General features: G+C 46.2%; 1 protein-coding gene across 11 annotated transcripts in view; it reads right to left on the bottom strand.

Annotated features, from left to right (window-relative positions):
• The window catches only part of DENND5A (DENN domain containing 5A), an 89,299-nt gene that overhangs the window by 23,453 nt on the left and 41,864 nt on the right, over positions 1–23,982 (bottom strand). For 6 of the 11 annotated variants that reach the window (XR_014814422.1, XM_084974726.1, XM_084974729.1 and 3 more), the window contains 6 exons: positions 22,131–22,318; positions 15,663–15,980; positions 14,265–14,480; positions 13,518–13,752; positions 1,845–1,995; positions 1,099–1,192 (listed from right to left, as the gene is read on the bottom strand). Coding sequence is in view for 10 of the 11 variants with exons in the window: in XM_084974726.1 (XP_084830852.1) it covers positions 1,099–1,192; positions 1,845–1,995; positions 13,518–13,752; positions 14,265–14,480; positions 15,663–15,980; positions 22,131–22,318 (1,202 nt within the window). In the remaining variant the exon portion in view is untranslated. Of the gene's footprint in view, positions 1–1,098; positions 1,229–1,844; positions 1,996–13,517; positions 13,753–14,264; positions 14,481–15,662; positions 15,981–22,130; positions 22,319–23,982 lie in introns of all 11 variants that reach the window. The other 5 variants (XM_084974727.1, XM_084974733.1, XM_021062252.2 and 2 more) reach the window with 1 other exon arrangement.

Raw genomic sequence — 23,982 nt, 5'->3', positions numbered from 1 at the left:
CCATTACGCCACCTCACAGCAACTCTAAGCTAAACTGTACTCTCTAAACCCAGCAGCTACGAACTCATAACCGTACATGCAATTTTAATTTAACTCACTTAAAACACGGCAAAAGCAAAATATTTTCCCAATCACTGAGGTGCCAGACACATATGAAAACAACATGCTTTACTGGACTTTACTGGTATAAAAGGCAAACAGCAGAGCCTTTTCTCAAAAAGAAGTTGCTGAACTGTTTCTAAAGATGAAGCTCCATTTTCACAACTTCTCTGCAACTCAGTAAGGCAGGGTCTCCAACCTGAGGTTTATAACTAGCAACTTTACTGGTAAAAGTTACACCAGAACTAAGAAACTCAGCTTACAAGCAGTAAGGTCTCAGGTCAATTCAAGAATCTTCAATAATAAATTCCTTTGCTCCTCTGAGAAAAAAGTCAAGATCACGTATTTTAAAGTAAGATACAGGAGGCTCCCTGGTAGCCCAGCAGGTTAAGGATCCAGTGCTGTCACTACTGCAGCCTGGGTCACTACTGTGGCACAGGTTTGACCCTCGGCCTAGGAACTTCTTCATGCCTCAGGTGTGGCCAAAATTAATTAATTAAGATGCAGAAGAAATAGGAAAAAAGGCTCCCCTTCCCCAGGTTTAGAGATTCACAGCATTAACCCCAGTTCAGCTATTCCTCCTCCTCACTCGAACAAAACTGACTTCTTTACTACCGTACCACCACAAAAAGCCTCCAAAATTTTAAAAAGATTCCTCCCAAGTTTCGAACTCATCTTCTGAGGTCCCGGGTTCCCCTCCCGCTCCCCCGGCCCCGGGAGGAAGACGCCTGCACGAGCGACTACTGACAGGGCAGCGAAAGTTCTCTTCCAAGCACTGGCATCGCTCCGGAACAAGGCCGCACATCTGGCTCAGCCAGACGCTGCACGTCCTGGATCTGCCGTGACCTGGGCCCACACCAGCTACCAGGAACAAACCTATCAGTAACGCTCCTTGCTGGAGAGGACATTTGAATCAGATCAGAGGCCAAGGAAATGGGGACGAGAAGGGGGTGGAGCATGAAGACAGGGTCATTCCTGGTCACTCCCAAGGAGTCTGACCTCTCTCTGGTCATTGTCCAAACGCAGGTGCTCCGTGTGCTGCTTCTGCCGGTCTTTCCGCCTCCACTGGGCAGGGGCATTTCTTTTTGTCCACCTGGCGAGATCAAAGCCGACGATGAAGACTCTCCCGCTAAGAAGGAAGGTTAACTGACAGGAGGAAACTTAAAACGTCCAGGGACCAATGCTGGCCACGGGAAATCCCCACGAAGTCCCCAGAGGTGGCTCCAAAACTTGAAAAGCGCAGCTTAAAGATCAGTGACTGCGTAAGAGCGAGCTAACTCCTCAGCGAACAGAAACAGATGGATGTGATATTATATATACAATATATAGCACACAGTCTCAAACACCCACAGAAGCCCTGCTTTCAGATCTCTTCTCCCCCAGCTCTGCCTGGGCACTGACACACTCATCAGAAAAGTAACGAAGAAGAGCAGTCCCGCTAAGGGACCCACTTGCAATTCTGACTCCAACCACTTCGGCCACCACTTCCTGGAGACGGCGCTGGCTGGGCGCCCAGCCGCAGCCTGCCCTCCGAGGGCTGACACGTGGTGTCAGCCCAGTCTGCACGGCGGAGGCAGCTGACGACACGCTCTCACCTGTTCCCTTGTCCAAGCATGTGAACAACCTGGACAGGTCATGTCTTCTCCATTATCTGCTTTACAAAAGTCAGGGTCTCCTCCAGGTCCCGCACGACCCTCACCACCACGCTAGAGAGCTGCACGAGGGAGTCCCCGGGGTCGACTCACTTGTTGCTGGCTGGCCCAGTGGAGAGCACGTCCGACTGCAGCTTAGGGAAGAAGCCCGGCTCATACTTTCCTTGTCCGATCTTCATGTCCAGCAGGTGCGGGTGAACCGCAGTATGATCGATTTTTGCCAGTCGCAGCTCAATTGCCTTCTCTGGATGAGAATGAAAAAATAAAATATACTGTATTTTGGGTCATAAAACAAGTCTCAATAAACTCAAAATAACATAAATCTACAAAGTATGTCTGGTGACCACAATAATCAATAATAATGTCTTAAAACTGAATAACACACTTCTAAATAACCCAAGGGTGAAAAAAGGAAAATGAGAAAGTATTTTGAGCTGAATTAAAAGAAAACACAAAATATCAAAATTTGTGTGACATCATTAAAATATTACTTAAAAGATTTAGAGCTTTAGGAAAAAAGTCTCTAACAACCTTGGCTTCCACCTTAAGAAACTAGAAACAGAAGAGCGAATTAAATACCAACGAAGTACAAGAAAGGAAACAATAAAGGCCCGAGGAAACTCCATGAAACAGCAAACAGGCACTCCCGTCGTGGCTCAGCCGAAACGAATCCGACTAGGAACCATGAGGTTGAAGGTCTGATCCCTGGCCTCACTCAGTGGGTTAAGGATCTGGCGTTGCTATGGCTGTGGTGTAGGTCACAGACACCGCCCAGACCTGGTGTTGCTGTGGCTGTGGTGCAGGCCGGCAGCTGCAGCTCCAATTAGACCCCTAGCCTGGAAAACTCCATATGCCACAGGTGCGGCCCTAAAAAGCAAAAAAAAAAAAAAAAAAAGCAAAAAAAAAAAAAGAAAGAAAGAAAGAAAAGAAAGAAACGGCAAACAGAAAATTAGTGAATCTGAAAACTGGTTCTTTCAAAAGATCAGCAAAAATGCTACCAGTCCTTCGGATAACAGATTTTTAAAAGACACAACCACCAACATCAGAAAAGAGGGGCGACGTTGCTAGAGAGCCTGCAGATATTACTAAGGGAGTATTACAGACAGCTTAGCGCCAACAAATGTGACAACAGATGAAAGTCACAAAGCTCACTCAAGGAAAAAAGACAACCTGAATAGCCCTATAGCTAAGTTTTAAATTGAACCTATAGTCTAAAACCTTCCTACCATGAAAACTCCAGGCTCAGGTAGCTTCACTGATGAATTCTGCTAAACATTTGAAGAAGAAATAATATCACTTACACAAGACCTTCCAGGAAACTGAAGAGACTATTTCCCAACTTTTTCTATGAGGCCAGCATTACCCTGATACCAAATCAGAAGAAGATATTATAAGAAAATTATGAACCAAATCCCTCATGAAAATAGATGCAAAACTTCTAAACAAATTTTTAGGAAAGCAGATCCAGTAATAAAAATACATCATGATCAAATAGAGTTTATCTCAGGAATGCAAGAATGATTTACACATTCAAAAATCATGGAGTTCCCATCGTGGCTCAGCAATAACAAATCCAACTGATATCCATGAGGACATCAGTCAATCCCTGGCCTCGCTCAGTGGGTTAAGGATCTGGTGTTGCAGTGAGCAGTGGTATAGGTCACAGACGTGGCTCAGAGCTGGCGCTGCTGTGGCTGTGGGGTAGGCTGGCAGCTACAGCTCAGATTCAACCCCTAGCTTGGGAACTTCTGTATGCTGCAGGTGCAGTTCTAAAAAGACAAAACAAACAAACAAACAATGAATTCAATTCACCATATTAACAAACTAAAACTAAAGACCAAATAATTATCCCAAAGGAATCAAGAAAGCATTTCAAAAGACAACCCCCACATCTGATAAAAATTCCCAGCAAGCTACTAACAGAAACTAACATCCTCAGTGATGAAACCATGGCGGCAACACCACACTTAATGGCAAATCCTTTTCCCCAAAATCAGAAAGAAGACAGGCATGTCCACGCTCACCACTTCTATTTGCCATTGTACTAGATAGAGGCTCTAGCCAGAGCAAGAAAAAAGTAAAAGACATCAAGGCTGGAAAGGAAAAAGTAAAACTATCATTATTTGCAGGCAATAAGATTTGTATACGTAAAAAATATGAAAGAATATACAAAAAAACTACCAGTTTAGGATGGCCGTAGGGCAGATCAACACACAAAACTCTATTATATTTCCATACGTTAGCAATGCATAATGAGAAACTGAGGTGTGAAAATACCATTTACAATAGCAGTAAACATACGCAATACTCGGGAACAAATACGACTGAAGATATGCAAAACCTGTTCACTGAAAACTACGTGGCTCTGCTGAGAGAAACTAAAGGACTCAGTCGATGGAGAGACGCGCCATGTTCATTTATCAGAAGACTCAATAATGTCAAAACATCAGTTCTCCCTAAACTGGTCTATAGCTTCAAGGCAACCCAGACAAAAACTTCAGAAGGCTACCTGTAGATTGGCAAACTGATTCCAAATATATATGAAATTAAAAGGACTACACTACACAACACAAGAACAAAGTTAAAGGACTAACACTGCCTGACTTTAAGATTCAATCAAAGTTACAGTAAGCAAGACAGTGCAGAATTGGTGTAAATGCAGACTAACAGATCAATGAAACAGAACAAGAATCCAGAAACAGACTCATGTATAGAGATCACAGATATTTTCACAAGGGTGAAAAGACAATTTATTAGAGAGAGGACAGTCTTTTTAACGTCTGATTCTGGAACAGCTGGATACCCATACGGAAAAAAGAAACCTGGACCCTTAGCTTACACTACTTATCAACGTCAACTTGAAATGGGTCACAGACCTAAATATAAAGCTTAAAAGTTCCAAAACTTATAACTGCCTCCTGCAGCTCCACACCAAGAAAACGAACAGCCCCATCCAAAAATGGGCAGAAGATCTAAAGAGACAGTTCTCCAAAGAAGACGCACAGATGGCCAGAACACATGAAAAGATGGTCGCCATCACTCAAGATCAGAGACATGCAAATCAAACCCACCATGAGGTACCACCTTACAGCAGCCAGAAGGGCCATCATCCAAAGGTCTACAAACAAGACGTGCTGGAGAGGGTGTGCAGAAAAGGGAACCCTATGACACTGCTGGTGGGAATGTAAATTGGTGCAACCACCATGGGAAACAGTATGGAGATGCCTCGGAAAACTAAAAATAGTACTACCATTTGATCCAGCAATCCCACTCCTGGGCATCTATCCAGAGAAAACCATGACTCGCAAAGACACATGTACTCCAATATTCACTGCAGCACTATACACAATAGCCAAGACATGGAAACAACCTCATTGTCCATCGACAGAGGAGTGGATCAAGAAGATGTGGTACACAGACAAAATGGAATATTACTCAGCCATTAAAAGGAACGAACTAATTGCATTTGCAGCAACATGGATGGACCTAGAAATTATCATGCTAAGTGAAGTCGGTCAGACAATGAGACACCAACATCAAATGCCATCACTGACATGTGGACTCTGAAAAAAGGACACAGTGAACTTCTTTGCAGAACAGGGACTGACTCATAGACTTTGAAAAACTCATGGTTTCCAAAGGAGACAGGTTGGGGGGTGGGGGGATGCATTGAGGGTTTGGGATGGAAATGCTATAAAATTTGGTTGTGATGATTGTTGTACAACTATAAATGTAATAAAATTCATTGAGTAATAAAAAAAATTAGTGTAAAAAAATAAAAAATAAAAATAAGCTTAAAAGTAAAAACTTCCAAAAGAATATATATAGAAAAAAAATTTCTGTGACCTTTTGTCCATGAGTGCAGACAAAAAGAAAAAAAAAATTTAAGGGAATCCCCCGGTGGCTCAACGGGTTAAGAACTAAACGTAGTGGCCGTGAGGATGCGGGTTCTATCTTTGGCCTCACTTGGTGGGTTAAGGACCTGGCGTTGCCACAAGCTGTGGTGCAGGTCACAGATGTGGCTCAGGTCCAGTGCTGCCATGGCTTGGATTGGGCCCGTAGCCTGGGAACATCCACAGGGCATGGGTGCAGCTGTAAAAAAAAAAAAAAAAAAAAAAAAAAAAATGAAGAACTGTTCTTTGAAAGAAACTACTACAAGAGCAAAAAGACAAGCCACAGAATAGGGGAAATACCTGCAAAGGACACATCTGATGAAAGACTTGTATCCAGAATACACAACGTTCCAAACTCAGCAATAAACAATTCAGTGCAAAACAGGCAAAAGACGTCCACAGGCACTTCACCCCCTTAGATGCTGGAGGGTGAATAAGCAAATGAGAAAAGATCCGACGTCACCCGTCATTAGGAACATGCAAATCACAACCACAGTGAGATGCCACTGCACACCTACCAGAGGCGCCAACTGAAAAAGCTGAGCACACAGGATGTTGACAGCGACGTGGACAAACTCTTAACTTCAAACACTGCTGGAGGGAGCGTAAAACATGCAGCATTTGGAAAGACAATTTGGCAATTTCTTCAAAAGTCAACATACAAATACCATATGGGAGTGCAGTCACTCTACTCCTGAGTATTTACCCAAGGAAAAAGAAAACATGACACGAAAACTTAAACACAAATGTCCACACAGCTTACCTGCCCACCAACAGGTAACAAACAAACTATAGTAACAGTCACGCGACGGACGTTACGTGAATGAATCTCAACATAGTTACCCTGACGACCAGGAGACTACAATAAAGACACACACGGTATGATTCCACTTCCACAAAACCGCAAAAATCCAAACTCCGTAATGACAGAGATCCTGTCGCAGCTGCCTGGCGACGCAGAGGGACAAGGAGGGATGGAGGGCGGAGCAGCGGCGAGTGTCCCTGACCTGCGCGCAACTGCCACGGGGCTTTCGACACGCCGTGTACTGTACGTTAATTACGTTTCAAAAACTTTAAATAAAGAGGAAGAACAAAAAGAGCTGCTAATTCTCGCCTGGTATTTTCTAGACACACGTGAAGACATCGCAAGCTTTGGGCCCGGCTGCGTGTCCCAGGTCAGGTCGCCTTCCCTGCTGCGTTCACCTTGCTCCTCCCAGCCCGACTCTCATTCAGCAGAAACCTCACCAAGTTTCTCAAACGGGCCAGCGCCATTCTCGGCCCTCCAGATACAACGGTGAGCCAAAGGGAAAGCCCTACCTGAAACATTACTGAAAGGGCGGAGTTAAGGGCCATCAAGATCCCCTCTAAATGAAACACTGTAAAGCATCACCAAAAGAGCCCTTTGCATAGGTTCTTACCATTCTTCAATCACACTGATTCAAGAAGCTGAGGCGTCTATGCAGAATGGAGGGAGGCAGCTATGCTACTCCTTCAGGCTAGCAAGCCGAGGCCAGTGGCAAGAACCATGCGCTAACACACGGAGTGCACATTTCAGGGCACACCCAGGGGATGCAGCAACAGCGCACACCTGCACCCGGTGGATGCAGCAACAGCAGAGGGAGTCCCACGATTCCTGGGAGCAGAGCCTGAAGGGTCTCTATGACACCCATTTTTCTGAAATGAGTCATTGAAATGAGGGTTAGTTAACCCTCCTTCCATATCCCAAACGCCACATTCTAACAGGACCACAAGAATTCATGTCTTGGCCAAAAATGAGACCAGAGAAATTCAAATCAGTATTTGGTATCCAACAAACAGATTACAGAGCGGCTGAGAACTGACTGCCTCATCTCTTTGGGCACAAGGGCAAGGCCTCAAGTAACTACAGCCTCTCACTGTACAGCCTCTGGCTACAAGCAAACTCTTCCTCACAGTCCCACAAGCCATATGTCATCTTCAAGTATAACACAACATGAAAAGATTGGAGAGTCCTGACTTAAAGTGACAGTCAGTCTAGGAGATGTTGCTCTAAACCCACAATGCTTTTTTTTTTTTTTTTTTTTTTGTCTTTTTAGGGCTGCCCCCACGGCATATGGAGGTTCCCAGGCTAGGGGTCAAATCGGAGCTACAGCTGCCCGCCTGCACCACAGCGACACCAGACACCAAACCCACTGAGGGAGGCCAGGGATCAAACCCACAACCTCATGGTTACAAGCTGGATTCGTTTCTGCTGTGCCATGACAGGCACTCCTCAACCCACAATCTCACAAACATCTCCATCGAGCTTCCCGGGCTGAAAGCCTTAGGCAGGGTTCAGGAATCTGAAACAGGGTGTGTTCCAGGAGGCAGGCAGGACAGTTAGAGCACTCTATGCACAAAGGCAGCATGTCCTGAGTCTCAGCCAAGGGCTGTGACCTTAATGAAAGGCTTGGAGCAAGAGCTGAAAGTCAAAGTCAGAAGGCTATCCAGTGTCAGGCTGAGGAAGCAGGCCATTGTCCAAAACTTGTACCATTTGTATCTTCAAAACCTAAAAAAGTACCTGGCACATTCATTCACTCAATACTTAGTGAGCACTTGGAGGAGGAGGATTAAGACGGTGGAATAGAAGGACTGGAGCTCAACTTCTCTCCTAAAAACAACAAAATTCACAACTAAAGGCTGAGCAATCTCCCCAAATGGACTGGAAAGCTTAAAAAAGATACCCTACTCCAGAAGAAAAAGAAGAGGCCACATCAAGAGGTAGGAGCAGCAATTTCGTGATATAAACAACCCCATACCTCCCGGGTGGGAAGCTCCACAGACTGAAAACTAACTGGTTCACAGAGAGAGACTCACCTACAGGAGTGAGAGTTCTAAGCCTCACATCAAACCCTCACATGCGGGGATCTGGTCCTGGGAGAAGGAGCCCCTGGAGCAGCTGGCATTGAAGGCCAGTGGGGCTTGTGCACGGGAGCTCCACGGGACTGGGGGAAACGGAGACCCCATTCTTAAAAGGCGCACACAGACTTTCACGTGCACTGGGTCCCAGGGCAGAGCGAGGTCTCCATAGGAACCTAGGTCAAACCTGACTGCAGTTCTTGGAGGACATCCTGGGAAAACAGGGGTGAATGTGGCTTGTTGTGAGGGAGGGACATGGAAGGCAAAGCTCTCAGGAATATTCAGCAGCTGCCTTTCTCTGGAGGGGGCCATTTTGGGATAATCTGGTCCTACCCTTCAGTCAGTGCTGAGAAGCCCCAGGGCAAACACAATCCAGGTGGGATCACAGCCCTGCCCCTCAGCAAACAGGCTGCCTAAAGACCCCTCAGGCACACAGCTGCCTCTAATCCCATCCAGAGACTAAGCCCCACCCACCAGAGGGATAGGAATCAGCCCCACCTACCAGGGGGCAGGCATCAGCCCCTCCCATCAGGAAGCCTACAGCAAGCCCCCCACACTGACTCCAGCCACAAGGAGGGCAGACACCAGAAGTAAGAGAGGCTACAATTCTATTATCTGGAAAAAGGTCACCACACCAAAAACCTATACAAATGAAAAGACAGAGAACTATAACTCAGATGAAGGAGAAAGGAAAAACCCCAGAAAATCAGCTAGCGACGAGGAGAGTCTCAGCCTCCAGGAAAAAGACTGTAGATTGTTGATGCTGAAGATGATGCAAGACATTGGAAATAAACTGGAGGCAAAGATGGATAACTTATAGGACACACTGAGCAAAGAGATACAAGATACAAAACTTAAGCAAGAAGAGATGCAGAATACAATAACTGAAATAAAAAATTCATTAGAAGCAGCCAAGAGCAGAATACAGGAGGCAGAAGAACGAATAAGTGAGGTGGAAGACAGATCAGTGGAAATTATGGATGCAGAACAGAAAAGAGAAAGAAGATTGAAAACAAATGAAGAGAGTCTCAGGGAACTCTGGGACAACGTGAAACACACCAACATCTGTATTATAGGGGTGCCAGAAGGAGAAGAGAGAAGGGGACATAAAAAATATTCCAAGAGATAACAGCCAAAAACTTCCCTCACATGGGAAAGGAACCACTCACTCAAATCCAGGAAGCACAACGAGTACCATATAAAATAAACCCAAGGAGGAACACACCGAGGCACATATTAATAAAACTGACCAAAATTAAAGACAAAGAGAAAATCCTGAAAGCAGCTAGGGGAAAGAAACAAGTAACATACAAGGGAACCCCCGATAAGGTTATCGGCAGATTTTTCAGCGGAAACTCTGCAGGCCAGAAGGGAGTGGCATGATATACTTCACGTGATGCAAGGAAAAAACCTCCAACCAAGATGACTCTACCCAGCAAGGCTCTCCTTCAGATTTGAAGGAGAAATCAAAACCTTCACAGATAAGCAAAAGCTGAGAGAACTCAGCAACACTAAACCAGCCTTACAACAAATACTAAAGGAACTTCTCTAGGCAGAAAAGAAAAGAAAAGACAGCAGCAGGAAACAAAAATTCCACGAATGACAAGGCCCACCAGTAAAGGTATATATACACTAAAGATAAGAAATCATCCATGCAAGATTATACCACCAAAATCCAAAATCATGAGAAGAGGTGGGTACAAATGCAGGACACCGGAGATGCACTTGCAATTAAGAGAACAACAACTTAAAACAATCTCATACACATATAGACTCTTATATCAAAATTTCAGAATAACTGCATACCAAACATCTACAGTCGATACACAAACAAGGAATCTCTGAAGAAGAAATATATCTCATAGTCAATAAGTGCCTAATCCACCATGAAGGGGGTCATTTGACATCGTTCTTGGAAGGCTGAAGTCTTCTCAGATCTGATTCTGATTTCCTCTCCATCAAAGAATTTATGATAATTATAATTAAATAATATAACTGTACAATTAAATAATACAGTTCTACAACTGTATTATTCATAACCATTTCTCTCCATGGTACAATGTAAGGTCTATAATGTCTTGTTTATCACATCACCTAGAATGGTGTAATGCCTATACTGAAGAATCAATAAGATGTAACAAATTGTGAGGACATATTTATATAGTTACTCTGTTTTTTAACCAATTCATGCATTTTATATTTTACTTATTTTCAGAGGGTGTATTATTTTTGTTATTCTTATCAGTTATTCTTTTTATTACGCTATGTAAAATATTTAATGGTATATAAAGCCTTCTTCTTTATAAATTTTAGTTGCATAATATACACAATTTTAATATAATGCTAATTTTTAAAGAAAAATTGAAATGTAATAGAAAATACTAAATAGTAAAAATGAAAGCCATACAAAATGGGATAAAGTATAGAATAAATTTCCTATTTATCTCAGCATATTTTCCATTCCACTTCTCCAGAGGGAGTCACTTAATCTGTTTCTTAAGATCCATGATATAATAATCTATGTGAATGTAATTGTGTTTAAATATATGTATTTTATTCTGTAAAAGAAAACAAGTTGGGAGTTCCCATCATGGCTCAGTGGTTAATGAATCCGACTAGTATCCACGGGTATGCGGGTTCGATCCCTAGCCTTGCTCAGTGGGTTAAGGATCCGGCATTGCCATGAGTTGTGGTGCAGGTCGCAGACGCAGCTCGAATCCTGCGTTGCTGTGGCTCTGGCATAGGTTGGTGGCTATAGCTCCGATTCGACCCCTAGCCTGGGAACCTCCATATGCCGCAGGTTTTGCCCTAGAAAAGACAAAAAAAAAAAAAAAAAAAGAAGAAGAAAACAAGTTGAATCAGTAATAGGTAAAGCCTGCTTTTTTAAATTTGACTCTGAGTAAAGAAGAGAATTAGACAATCTCAGAGTCTTATAAGACAAACTTGTTTTGTCCTACTTCAACATCTATTATTGAGAATTAAATGAAGTACACAGGTAGTTTAGAATAATACCTGTTCTAGAAGAGCTCCTGGTCTAGCTTTCAGTAAAAATTAACTGTATCTAACTGTGTATATATATAAATATATGTGTATATTTTCAATTTGGTGTAGAAAACACTATTTTATAGGTTCCCCATGCTTAATAAGTAAAGTGTCTTAAGTTCATGAATAATCAAAATTAATTCCTCCAACAAAAGCATATTACTGACTTCTAAAACACAAATATATTGGAATCGGAAAAAAATTTCTTTAAGCTCAGATGTAAGTAAAAGCAAATATTGAATTAGTATTTCATTTTAAATTTTTTATATTTATTCATCCAAATTAAATTAGTTTAAATTGGATGAATAAATACATAATTCCAGAACTTCTCCTTTTCCTTTTGTGTTCTGTCTTAAGATAACATTCCAAAATTTATTACTCAAGAAATACACAAATATAATACTGGTATTAATAAGAATATGTATAATTATCTGTGGTGATTGAATTTGAGTTATTTTTTTAAGTTAATTTCCTTGGATTAATATATATAATTTTGATACAAGCTCTCAGAGCAAGAGAATAAAGATCATGCGTTGTTAAAAAAATAATAAGTACATAAGTACTTATTAGCACTTACCATTATGTTGACCATGTAGCAGGTATTTATATTTAGTAAATGCATGAGCAAAATACACAAAAAGGCTGCAATGAGGACACTGACTGCCCTATAAGGAAGTGCATTTACTACTTAATCTGACACCTCAAGCTGAGACTGTTCTTTAGCTGAACGGATCGCTATGAGGCCTCTGTGAACAGAAAGACGTAGTTCATCCCGCAAGCAGCAAACAGCTTTTAACATCTCTAGGCGCAAAGGCACCGTATTAGAGGACTGGGGGTGACCCAGGAATAGTCCGTCTCTGTTCTTATACTGCTCCCTGATAACGAGAGCTCGAGAGAACAGAGGTCGGAAAGGAGGGGCAAGACGAAGCCCCGCAGGAGCTCACGGAAGAGTCGGCTCATCCGAGAGCGTCAGGGAAGGCCTCTCAGAGGGGGAGACACAGCAGCTGGGTCTTTGTCAGCTGCTTCGGGCTCACCCCTTCCTTCTTGCCAACAGAGTCTCAATGCAGGTCAGTGAGGGGCATCACACTCCGGACCACACTCCCGTTCACAGCCTCGCTTGCATTTTAGGGCGGCCACGTAACACGGCTACGGCCTCCGACACAAGGGAGGTTGCTGGGCGTTTCCGGGAAAGCTCTGGCTTTCTGATGGGAGAGAGAAAAGTACGACTGGCATCGACCTTCCCTCTGCTCTGCATGCGAACGAAAAAGGCCTCTTGTAACAAAGAGGCAACAAGCCTAAGTCCAAAGGTCCACCTGCGGAGGACGTGGAGAGAGAAGCCAGACTCTCCTTTCCTGACCACGCTGTCGAGCAGCTGAGCAACCAGGGAGAGTTTTGCACTTCTTGACAATCTGAGAGAAAAGGGGGTCCGCTTATCTCAGGCGCTGCTGATTAGAATCTTGAGGACGGGAGTTCCCATCGTGGCGCAGTGGTTAACGAATCCGACTAGGAACCATGAGGTTGCGGGTTCGGTCCCTGCCCTTGCTCAGTGGGTTAACGATCCGGCGTTGCCGTGAGCTGTGGTGTAGGTCGCAGACGCGGCTCGGATCCCGCGTTGCTGTGGCTCTGGCGTAGGCCGGTGGCTACAGCTCCGATTAGACCCCTAGCCTGGGAACCTCCATATGCCGCGGGAGCGGCCCAAGAAATAGCAACAACAACAACAAAAAAAAAAAAAAAGACAAAAAAAAAAAAGAATCTTGAGGACGCACAGCAGGACCCGTTCCTACCTGACACGGTGGTGAAGGATGAGAAGATGCTTGCCAGGCAGAAAAAGACAGGGGACAGCATTTCGGGGAGTGGGGACAACGGAGACACCAGGGAAAGACAGTGGGAAAGAAGCCGGCGGGGTCGGGAACAAGGACGCGAGAGGTGGGAGCGCGGCCGCCAGGCGGCTCACCTGCTTCGTCCCCGGTGGTGCACTTCTGGTACATGGACGTGCGCAGGGTGGGGGTCCGAACATTCAACAGCCTGATCTTGTCGACACGGGCGTCAAACACCCGGAGCACAGGATCTTTATCGTCATCGTCGTGACACATGATTTTGTTGTCGATGAAGGAAGCAAACATCTGGGTCTCCAGGAATCTCGAGAGGAAGGGCAGGTAGGGCTCCGGCTGATCTGACAGAAAAGACGCCTGGTGGGACCACAAGGAAAGAGAGGCATCAGCAGGGGAGAGGGGATGGCACGTCAGCCTACATCAGCCACGGCTACCACCCAAGGGATTCAGCAGCTCGTTTCTTCTCTGGAGCGTCCATGGTCTTGACGAAAAGCAAACCACAAAGTCTCTTCCTTTTTTTTAAAAAAAAAAAAAAAAAAAAAAGGCATGTAATTTCAGATGTCCTGAAACGTTGGCACACTGGCCCGAGCTTACTCAAGTAAGCTACGAGGGCACCAGGGTTCCCCGAATCCTGATGTCCAACCTGCTCGTGCATCTCTGCCCGAGAGAGCTCCCCAAGGTCAATCGCATGAGAGCAAGAACCAGCCCTCTGCTCTACAGCAACCAGCCCTTCTGTTTTACCACCACCGCAAGGACCATGAACGTGTGTCCAGCACATATCATGAAAGAAAAATTCATCTTCGTCACATCTTCAAGAGGGTCTGGCATGTTCTCATTTCTTGCCACCTCCCCAGCAGGATTGTACTCACTTTATCAAAGTTTTGCATCTGCTCCCTGTTGGTAAACCAGGACTCCTTATCCTGGCTGGGCTGAATGACAAACACCTCGTAATCGGCAAACATCTGAGTGAAACGATTTGCAAACACCTCCCGGATCTGAATGTTCAGCTGGTAAATCCTGAGCTCCTCCTCGTCGCACTGGACCTTGAGACTCTTGTTGCTGCTGGGGTCTTCGCGCACTTCCAGCTACAAGAAGAAACAACAGCTGGGAAGAGCTTTTCCTTTTGCCCCAAAGAAATGCAACTCACCCTCTCTTTCTCCAACGGTCACTGACGTTGCAGCAAATGGAGAAAACAGAGGCAGAAATGGGGAGGGCGGAAGGAGGGAGCTCTGACTCAGAAGAGACCGACCAGGGGCTGGGCGTCGAGCACGGGCAGTGCGGCGAGGGGGAGGTAAGCTCATCACAGGCGGACAAGCCTCCGCAGGAAAGGAGAGGGCACGAGCTCTCTCACGGGCCAGGGGCAAGAAGGAATCCGGGGTGTCAACGCGAAAACGATGATGCAGAGCAGAGCTCAGACTCCGGCTCTCCCTCGTCTCAGATTTCTCCCCACATCACTTTCCCTATCTTTCTCCCTAAAGATTTTCCTTCCTGGACTTTTTTAATCTCTTTAATCTCTGCTCTGAAGTGGATGTGATTTTCCTTTTTTAGGATCTGTTCTACTAAATAAGCCAGGAAAGTGAAAGGTTTCGCACTTCACTAAAACAAACGGCCCAACGCAATCATTATCCCATTTTGCTCATATGGAATTTAAGAAAGTTATTTAACAGTAAGAATGGGGGGCGGTGAAGAGATGGGTAAGCAACTACAGAAAGCAGGTCGTCTCACTGAAGGAAGGAAGTGGAAAGCTAAGAAGCACGTCCCGGGACAAGCAGAGGACCAGAATCCAAGGGGACCAGGTTGTAGCCTCAGCTCAGCCACGGAGAAGCATGTATCCTCAGGCACAACACTCAGGCTCGCGAAGCCTCAGCTTCTTGTGCTACACGGGCGTCAGCAATCCTGCTCTATGTGCTTTGGTTTGCTGTGAAAGGCAATGGATCTGAAAGAGGTCTGAACACAGAGACTGGTACCATCAACGCTCCAGGTCTCCCTCTGCCAAGCGTGCAGGGAGAAGGACGGCAGCTTCTCCTCGATGCCCACGTGAGGCGCTTCCCCGATGCAGATTCAAGCAGCACTGACACCAGGACGATGTCCGCCAGAGCGAAAGCCAGCGTCTGGCACACAGAGCATGTGCCTCTCTACCCACAAACGTGCCTCGCCCTGGCCCTTTAGTAAGCAGGGCATCCCCTTAGGGCGAGGCTGAGGGCTAGGGTACGGGTGAGGGTGAGGGGTGAGGGTACGGCGAGGGCCATTATTATACAGCCTCTTACCTTCTCCAGGCTCACCCCAGTCCTCCTGACCAAGGCTTGAAGGCGGGCAATGGTTTCATTCTCCTTGAGGAGCTCGTAGGGTTGCAAAGGGGAGCCTGCGACGTTCCCGTTCCTCTTGTCGGAGACGAGCTCGGAGGCCCGGAGCCTCTTCAGCTTGGCGGCGCTCTCGCTGCAGGGAAGGTTTCCTTCGGGAGGGAGGCCAAAGGCCATGAGGATCTCCGACACCTCCTGGACAAACTCCAATTTGTTGGGAAACTGAGGCAAGTCCTCGGGCAGCTCAATGAAGTGGTTGTCAATGTCCACAAAGCAGAGGTTGGCCTGGCAGAGTCAAAACAGGACGCGGAGGGTGAGCACCTCCCCGTGGAGGGAGGAAGCCTGGGAGGGTAACGGACAAGGCGGGGAGCGGACGCCGCCCCCTGCCGCGTCTGGCTGTGGGGGTCTCGAGAAAGTTAGGTAACTAACTGTCTCCTCAGCCACGAAATGGAGATAAAGAGACAAAAACGCTAACCTTAAAAAATGATCCGGATTATACAATGACACAGGTGTTTAGCATCCAGCCCAAAATTCTCACATTCGGGAAATGCTCATGAAATATTTGTCGAATACAGGAATTCTTACAGTAGTAAAAAGAATCCTAGGAGTGTGCCAGAAAGTCTAAGTTCCACTCTCTCCCTGTAGGACCCTGAGCACCGCGACCCCTTTCTGAGCCAGGTCCTGATTTGTAAGATCTGAGAGCTGGTCTTGATGACTGCGCTCCCTCTTGGCGTTAGGACTGCTTCTGCGAGGATGGAGAGAAACAGCACTTTCCTGTACTGCTGGGGAGGCAGGTAATCTGAACTAAACGAAGAACCGCCTGGCAATACCTATCCTTATGTTACAGACAAAACTGACACAGAGAGGTTAAGTAACTTGTCCAAAGTCACACAGCTAATAAGTAGTAGAGCTGGAATTTGAACTTAGCTAGCCTAACTTCAGTCATACCCTCAAGCTCTCCTCTTCAGATGTCTTAAACATTTCTTGTTCAATTTAACTTAAATATTTTACAATTCTCGTCCCTGCTGGAATGTTCTTACAGTGCAGCTTTAAATTAGCAATGCCTTTTATTTTCGTGTATTTATCTTACAACCATGAACCTGTTCTAGCCAAAACAACTGTCAGTTCCTTCATCGTAATACATTATTAAATGCTTAAGAGTGTTTGTTGGAGTTCCTGTCATGGCTCAGTGGAAACGAATCTGACTAGCATCCATGAGGATGCAGGTTCGATCCCTGGACTTGCTCAGTGGCTTAAGGATCCGGCGTTACTGTGAGCTGTGGTGTAGGTCACAGATGCGGCCCGGATCTGGCATTATTGTGGCTGTGGTGTAGGCCGGCGGCTGTAGCTCCAATTCAACTCCTAGCCTGGGAACCTCCATATGCCGCAGGAGCAGCCCTAAAAAGCAAAAAAGGGGGGGGGAGGGGTTGTTAAAACAAGGATGATAGTATTACCTATGTCATAAGTCTGTTTTGAGGATTACAAGTCAGTTAATGTCTGTTACTATATAATAAATGTCAATTAACATTGCTGTTGCCACTGCGGAATGTGAAACTTCAACAAGTGAAAACATATGTATACAGTATTACTGGGTAGAAAAAGCCCGTAATGAAATATGCTAATAATTCTCTTATTTATTTGTAACTTTAATGTAAAAAGTTTTTTCAAAAAAACCCAGAACGGGACTTCCCGTTGTGGTGCAGTGGTTAACGAATCTGACAAGGAACCATGAGGCTGCAGGTTCGATCCCTGGCCTTGCTCAGTGGGTTAAGGATCCGGCGTTGCAGTAAGCTGTGGAGCAGGTTGCAGACGCGGCTCAGATCCCATGTTGCTGTGGCTGTGGTGTAGGCTGGTGGCTACAGCTCTGATTAGACCCCTAGCCTGGGAACCTCCATATGCCGCAGGAGCGGCCCTAGAAAAGGCAAAAAAAAAAAAAAAAAAAAAAAAAAAGACAATGAAGTCAGGTTTTAAAAAAAAGAGAGAGAAGAAAAAGAGAATTAAAGAGAAAAGAGAATAAAGAGAATTAAATACATATACATAGTATAGCATGTATATGCATCTATACACTGTGTGTGTGTGCGCGCACGCCCGTAGCAAAGGGAATTAAATCTCCTAGTTGAGGTCTCCTGCTTCATAAGCCCTGTCCACACAGCTAACAGAACAAAGCTCCGTGAACCCCCAGAGGCACACAATGCAATCATTTATCCTCTTGGTTCTCTTCTCTTTAGAGGAAAAAAAAAAAAAAAAAAAAGTAGTTTGTCCAACAGGAAACACAGAAGCAACCAAATATAACTACATCCACTCAGCGATGCTTGGCTGGCTTTTTCCCAACACTACTGGCCAAAACCAGAATGTCTGTAAACAATTTGACGAACTCCAAGTGCGGTGTCCACACTCCGTAGGCATCCTGGTCAGCAGTGGCTAAGGAGAGACGAGCCACTGCTCAGGCTCACTTCAGAGATGGAGCCTGGAGCCTCTGAGATGACACGACGGGCCATTCTCACAGAGCTGAGCCGCAGCGGGAGGGACGTGACAGCCAAGTGACAAGGAGGCCATTCGACTGCGAGGCTCATACGAGAGCCCCACGCTCTTCCCTCCCAGCACACAGAGGCTCTGGCAACAGAAGTCACTTGCGAACCGACTCAAACTCCTCATGCTCCCTTCTCCTCATCTGACAAGAGGCCAGCTCTGCACCACAGCTTGGGGTCAAGCAGCAGCCGGAAGCAGCACTGACTGCACAGGGCTGTTGCCCTCGGTTAACCCCTGCCTTGCCGCAGAGGGTCCAGGGCAGTGGTCACACGGGTATCCCAAAGCACAGTCTCCTAAAGCCCTTCCCAGCCCAGACTCCTAGCACCAAAGCCGCCTCGCTTGCTAGCCTATCTCCAAATTACTCACGGAAGGGGGAGCTCAAAGGTTTACTGGGGCGAAGCTATTGAAAAAGTATCCTGAGAAAGGAGGGGAAAAAATAGGGAAGAGAGGCCTTTCCTCGTGGCTCGCCGGGTTAAGGACCCAGTGTTGTCTCCTGTGGCTCTGGTTACAGCCATGGCATGGGTTCCATCTCTGACCCAGGAACTTCCACATGCCTTAGGCGTGGCCAAAAACAGTAAAAATAAGGAAAAAAGTAGGAAAGAAAGAAGGGCCCAAGATAGAAAGAAGTAACCCCTCTTCCCCTGATACAGCTGGAGACGAGCTAGCTCCTTCCTGCACTGAGACAATGAAACCCAACAGAGAAGCAGAGGACAAAGCAGCCTCACACAGGCACCCGCACTCTCACTTGCTCAGGGCCAGCCGAGCTCATGCGTTGGTATAAAAAGAAACACAGGCCTTTTCACAGACTTCTGATGCCCTCACATGGGGCAGCAACCGATGAATTCCACTCTGGTGCTTAGGGAACGTACCCGCTCCACGCCTCGGGACCAAGTCCCTTTTAAAGCAGGTGTGCGCCCCCCACCCCTCTGATGGCCCGAGTGAACTGCCCAGCCTCTAAGCGTCCTTCCAGCAGCATAAAAGATCCCACAGGATGTCCACCAAAATGCCGAAAGCAGTTACCTCTGGGTGCTAAAATCTGAGGTAGTTTCCTTTTTACTCCTGTGCACTGTTAGGATTTTACTATCATCACTTCGGAGCGTCCCAGAGGGTCCTCGAGACGTACGATCACTCTCCATTCACCACATGTGCCTTCCGTGGTGCTTCAGCCCGTGAGAAAGCCAACCTTTTCTCCCGGTCTAACGTGCTCCATAGGGTCTACACAGACTCGTATCCCACAGGTTATCTGCTCAAAGTCGAGGCAGGAAACGTCCAGCTACTTAACTATCCCCACCAGTATGCGACCTTCAGAAGGACAGGCTGGATGAAGGGAGACCCTGAAACCCTCCACTGCTCAGGAAGCACACACGGGTGTTCCTCGGCCCCGCTGTGGCCACTTCTTCTCAAGTAGGCCGACTGCAGAGCGGGCAGAGGCCTGAAGACACAGCAATGGCGAGTGAAATCTGGGGGTTCTCCCATAACCCATGGTTTCTCAGACAGTCCAGGTAGAAGACCGCTGGTGCTCACACGCTCACATACACAAAGCACGAAGGACGGTGCTGAGAGATCCTATAGGAAAGCAAACTTGCCCTAAGGACACAGAAAGCTGACGCCAAAGAAAATAAAATTGAGAAATCTGGAGTTCCTGTGGTGGCGCAGCGGAAACAAATCCAACCAGGAACCATGAGGTTGCGGGCTCGATCCCTGGCCTCGCTCAGTGGGTTAAGGATCCAGCATTGCCGTGAGCTGTGGTGCAGGTCGCAGACGCGGCTCAGGTCTGGCTGTGGTGCAGGATGGCAGCTGCAGCTCTGATCCTGGGAACTTCCAAATGCCATGCTGCGGCCCTAAAGAGACGAAAAACAAAGCAACAATGCAGTCAGTATTGCTAAGAGAGCCCTCTAAAACTGAGCCACGAGGCCAGTAAGGAAGTGTGACTTTTGCACAGTTCAGCCTGGAGAGAATCTGACCTTTTGACCTGATAAAGTCATCGGTTACTCTTGCCAGAAACGAATAATCAGACTTTCACCCTAAAATAATTCATGAACGTTACCCTCAAGTACCTTACGCTGCCTTAAGGACAAATGCTCTGACTCGCATCAGAGTCAATCACAACACTTCCCAGGCAACCTGACCGCGCTTTCAGGGCTACCTGAATCTGTGTCCCCTAACTGCAATTCCTAAGTCCCCAAATGAGCTCTTTTCTTTTTGTAGTCTCCAGTGCTTTTCAGTTAGTTAACATCATTTAGATCTTTTCTTATTTAGTTAGTCCTGCCCCATCCCAAATGGCACAAAGCTCTATATAACCAAAGGAGCAAAAGGGGTAGAAATGGAGGAAGCTACAAGGAATCAAAATCTTGATACCAAAACCAAAGGGGATGGAGAAAGAATGCATTTCACTATACCCTAAACACTACAAGTGGGGTCCACTCATCAGGCGTGCTCACCAAGGTGCTGCCCAACAAGCCGACAACCTGACTGCTGCTCAGATCCAGTCCCAAGAGAACACTGTCTCCCGTCCAGAGGTCCTCTGACTCACATTCCTCAGTTGCACATACAAATCTCCGCCCCCGCCCCCCCCCCACAAATGCTGGTGGACGGATAAGACAGAGTTACACCGAGAGCATGCATGCACACCCAAAGTTTTCTTCCCAGGTCTTTCTACTGACTACAAATTCAGAGCAGGAAAGCCCACTTTCATACCAGACACAGTATGACCAAAAGAGACAGACCAGGCCTGCTGTAATTCTAGGAAAATAAAACACAAAACAATCTTATTTCTAGTGAGGCTTCAGATCCATTTTAGAATAAAGTAGGAAATAAGTAATGTATCTCGGGCAATCATGATAGTATTGAAGCAGCAGGAAAGAAGAGCAGGCCATCCTACCCTCACAGCAGACGAAAAGCACCCTCTCAGGGCCGCCTTTGTCTGGAGTGAGGTGAGCTCTCAAAGCGGGCTCAGTGCTGCAAGAATCACTACATCAGGTCAACTTTGACACAGCAACTGTGGCCTAGAAAAGAAAACCACCGATTTATAAATACATTTCTGGCTCCTAGTTATAAAATTACACAAAATTTCTTTAAACAACAGGAGATGGAAAGTATAGACGTAAAATACAATTTAAATATTTAGCTGGGTTTTTGTTTTGGGTTTTTGTGTGTGTGTGGTTTTTTGTTTTTTTGGGTTTTTTTTGGCTTTTTAGGGCTGTACCCATGCCATGTGAAGGTTCCCAGGCTAGGGGTTGAATCGGAGCTGCAGCAGCTGGCCTACACCACAGCCACAGCAACGCCAGATCCAAGCCACGTCTGTGACCTACACCACAGCTCACAGCAACGCTGGATCCTTAACCCACCGAGCGAGGCCAAGGAGCAAACCCAAAACCTCATGGTTCCTCATTGGCTTTGTTTCTGCTGAGCCACGATGGGAACTCCTATAACTGCTTTTTAATTAAATATTTTTTAATTTTTCTGAAGTATAGTTGATTTACAATGTTCTGTTAATTTCTTCTGTACAGTAAATGTATGATAACTATTGAGGTATTGAAGATACAAGAGATTCATTATGCTACTCTTCTGTGTAAATTTAAAGTTTTTACACAATAAAAATATTTTCTAATAAATGTATTAAAATACGTAAAATATCATGTTCAAAAAATGTTCATGAAAAAGACAATTCACAATGGTTTAAATACAGATATTACCACAGATGTATGTCAGGTGATAAAGGACACACCTGTGTTTCTGGAATCATAAATTGAGCTAAATGTTCATTGTTCTTACTTTTTTCCTGGAAAGTTATTTCTGTTTCCCAAAAATAAAAGAAACTCGATGATACCCTCCTGGCTCATCCCAGAGCCCTTCCCTCCCAAATCCTACTTCAGGGCGGTGGCACCGTCGCTCCAGTTCCCTCACCTCTTGAGGCAGCTCCAGCTTTGAGCGGTCATCCAGGCCATTGGAGTGCAAGCCCATCAGGTACGGCACAGGGGCGTCTAGGAAATGGAGGAGAGACGCCGGGAGGATGGGGACATAGACGTGCTGCCACTGGAAAGGAAACATGAGGGCCGTGATGGTCTCCGCCACTGCCATCAGCCGCTGGTAGTCTGTCAGGACACAGAACACACACACACCCCCGTCAAAAAATGATACGCTTGCTCCCCAGAGAGAAGTCAAACCCTTCCGTACAATTTCGCATTAGACAGCAAAGCTGCGCTCAGAGTTCGACTCCCGTGTGGGTGTCACAGAGACACCACGGAGATCTCAGTGGACCACAGGCTGAAATACAGCCCCCCCCCACGATTTTATTATTAGGTCCTAGCTATTAATAAAATTAAAGGTAGAACTACCACAGAAATGTACATAGCACCTTGCTCTAAACACTAAACCAGGATGTTAGGTTAGATTCTCTTAAGCAGAAGGGGAGTGGGGAACTCGAACAAAAAGAAAAGGAAGGAGTTCCCGTGGTGGCGCAGTGGTTCACGAATCCGACGAGGAACCACGAGGTTACAGGTTCGATCCCTGGCCTCGCTCAGTGGGTTAAGGATCTGCCATTGCCATGAGCTGTGGTGTAGGCTGCAGACTCGGCTCGGATCCCGCATTGCTGTGGCTGTGGTGTAGACTGGCGGCTACAGCTCCGATTAGACCCCTAGCCTGGGAACCTCCACATGCCGCGGGTGCGGCCCTAGACAAGACCAGAAAGAAAAAGAAAAAGAAAAAGGAAGATTGATCTGGTCTCCCTTCAGCATGAATGCAAAAACCTCATTTTACCGCTCACATACATCTACATTCTATAAGGAGCTGATATGAACTTGGCCTTCCAAGATCAAGCCCGAAGAACCACCAGGCACAAAGAAGCTGGTTTTCCACACTAGCAGAGCCTGCCCTCCACGCGGCAACCTTTCCTAAACAGAAAGAACATGCAGGTGTCGTTTTAACACTGTGATAAAGGAGTTCCTGCTGTGGTGCAGCAGGTTAAGAATCTGACTTGGGTCGCCGCAGAGGTGCAAGTTCAACCCCTGGGCTGGTGCAGTCAGTTAAAGGATCCAGCGTGGCCACGGCTGCAGTGTAGGTCACAGCTGCAGCTCGAATTTAACCTCTGGCCAGGGAACAAAACAAAGCTTCCCCAGAACTTGAAAGACCCAGCAGACTAACTTTCATTGCTCAAAAGAGGTCACAAGCTGGGAGGGAAGGCTTGTGCTCAAGGTTGAGCTTTTCTTCAGAATGCAACTCTACATCTGTTTTGTTTTCATGTTTTTGTTTTGTTTTCTGGCCACAAGACATGTGGAAGTTCCTGAGCCAGGGATCAAACCCACCACAGCAGCAACTCAAGCCACTGCAGTGACAATGCCAGATACTTAACCCCCTGAGTCATGCGGAAACTCCAAGACCTTTTTATTTTTCAAATGAGTAAAAAGTTGGAGTTCCCATTATGGCTCCATGGTAACAACCCGACTAGTATCCACGAGGATTCAGGGTCGATCCCTGGCCCCACGCAGGGGGTTAAGGATCCAGTGTGGCCATGAACTGTGGTGTAGGTCCCAGATGCGGCTCGGATCTGGCATTGCTGTAGCTGTGGTGTGTAGGCTGGCAGCTGCAGCTCCGATTTGACCCCTAGCCTGGGAACTTCCATATGCTGTAGGTGCAGCCCTGAAAAAACAAAGAGTAAAAAGCACAGCAGCAAGGCCAATAAAATGGATTGATTAAAATTGAAAATTTAAAAATTACTACTCACAAATGGTATAATGGTTTCATCCCCTTAAGGAAAAGG

Source organism: Sus scrofa, chromosome 9 (genome assembly GCF_054392235.1).
Source record: "Sus scrofa isolate SSC_HxYL_T2T_F1_AM1 chromosome 9, Sscrofa_HxYL_maternal_Yorkshire_Landrace_v2.0, whole genome shotgun sequence".
Taxonomy (NCBI): Eukaryota; Metazoa; Chordata; class Mammalia; order Artiodactyla; family Suidae; genus Sus; species Sus scrofa.
Note: the sequence above shows the minus strand (reverse complement) of the source record. Positions and strands in the feature narration are given on the sequence as shown.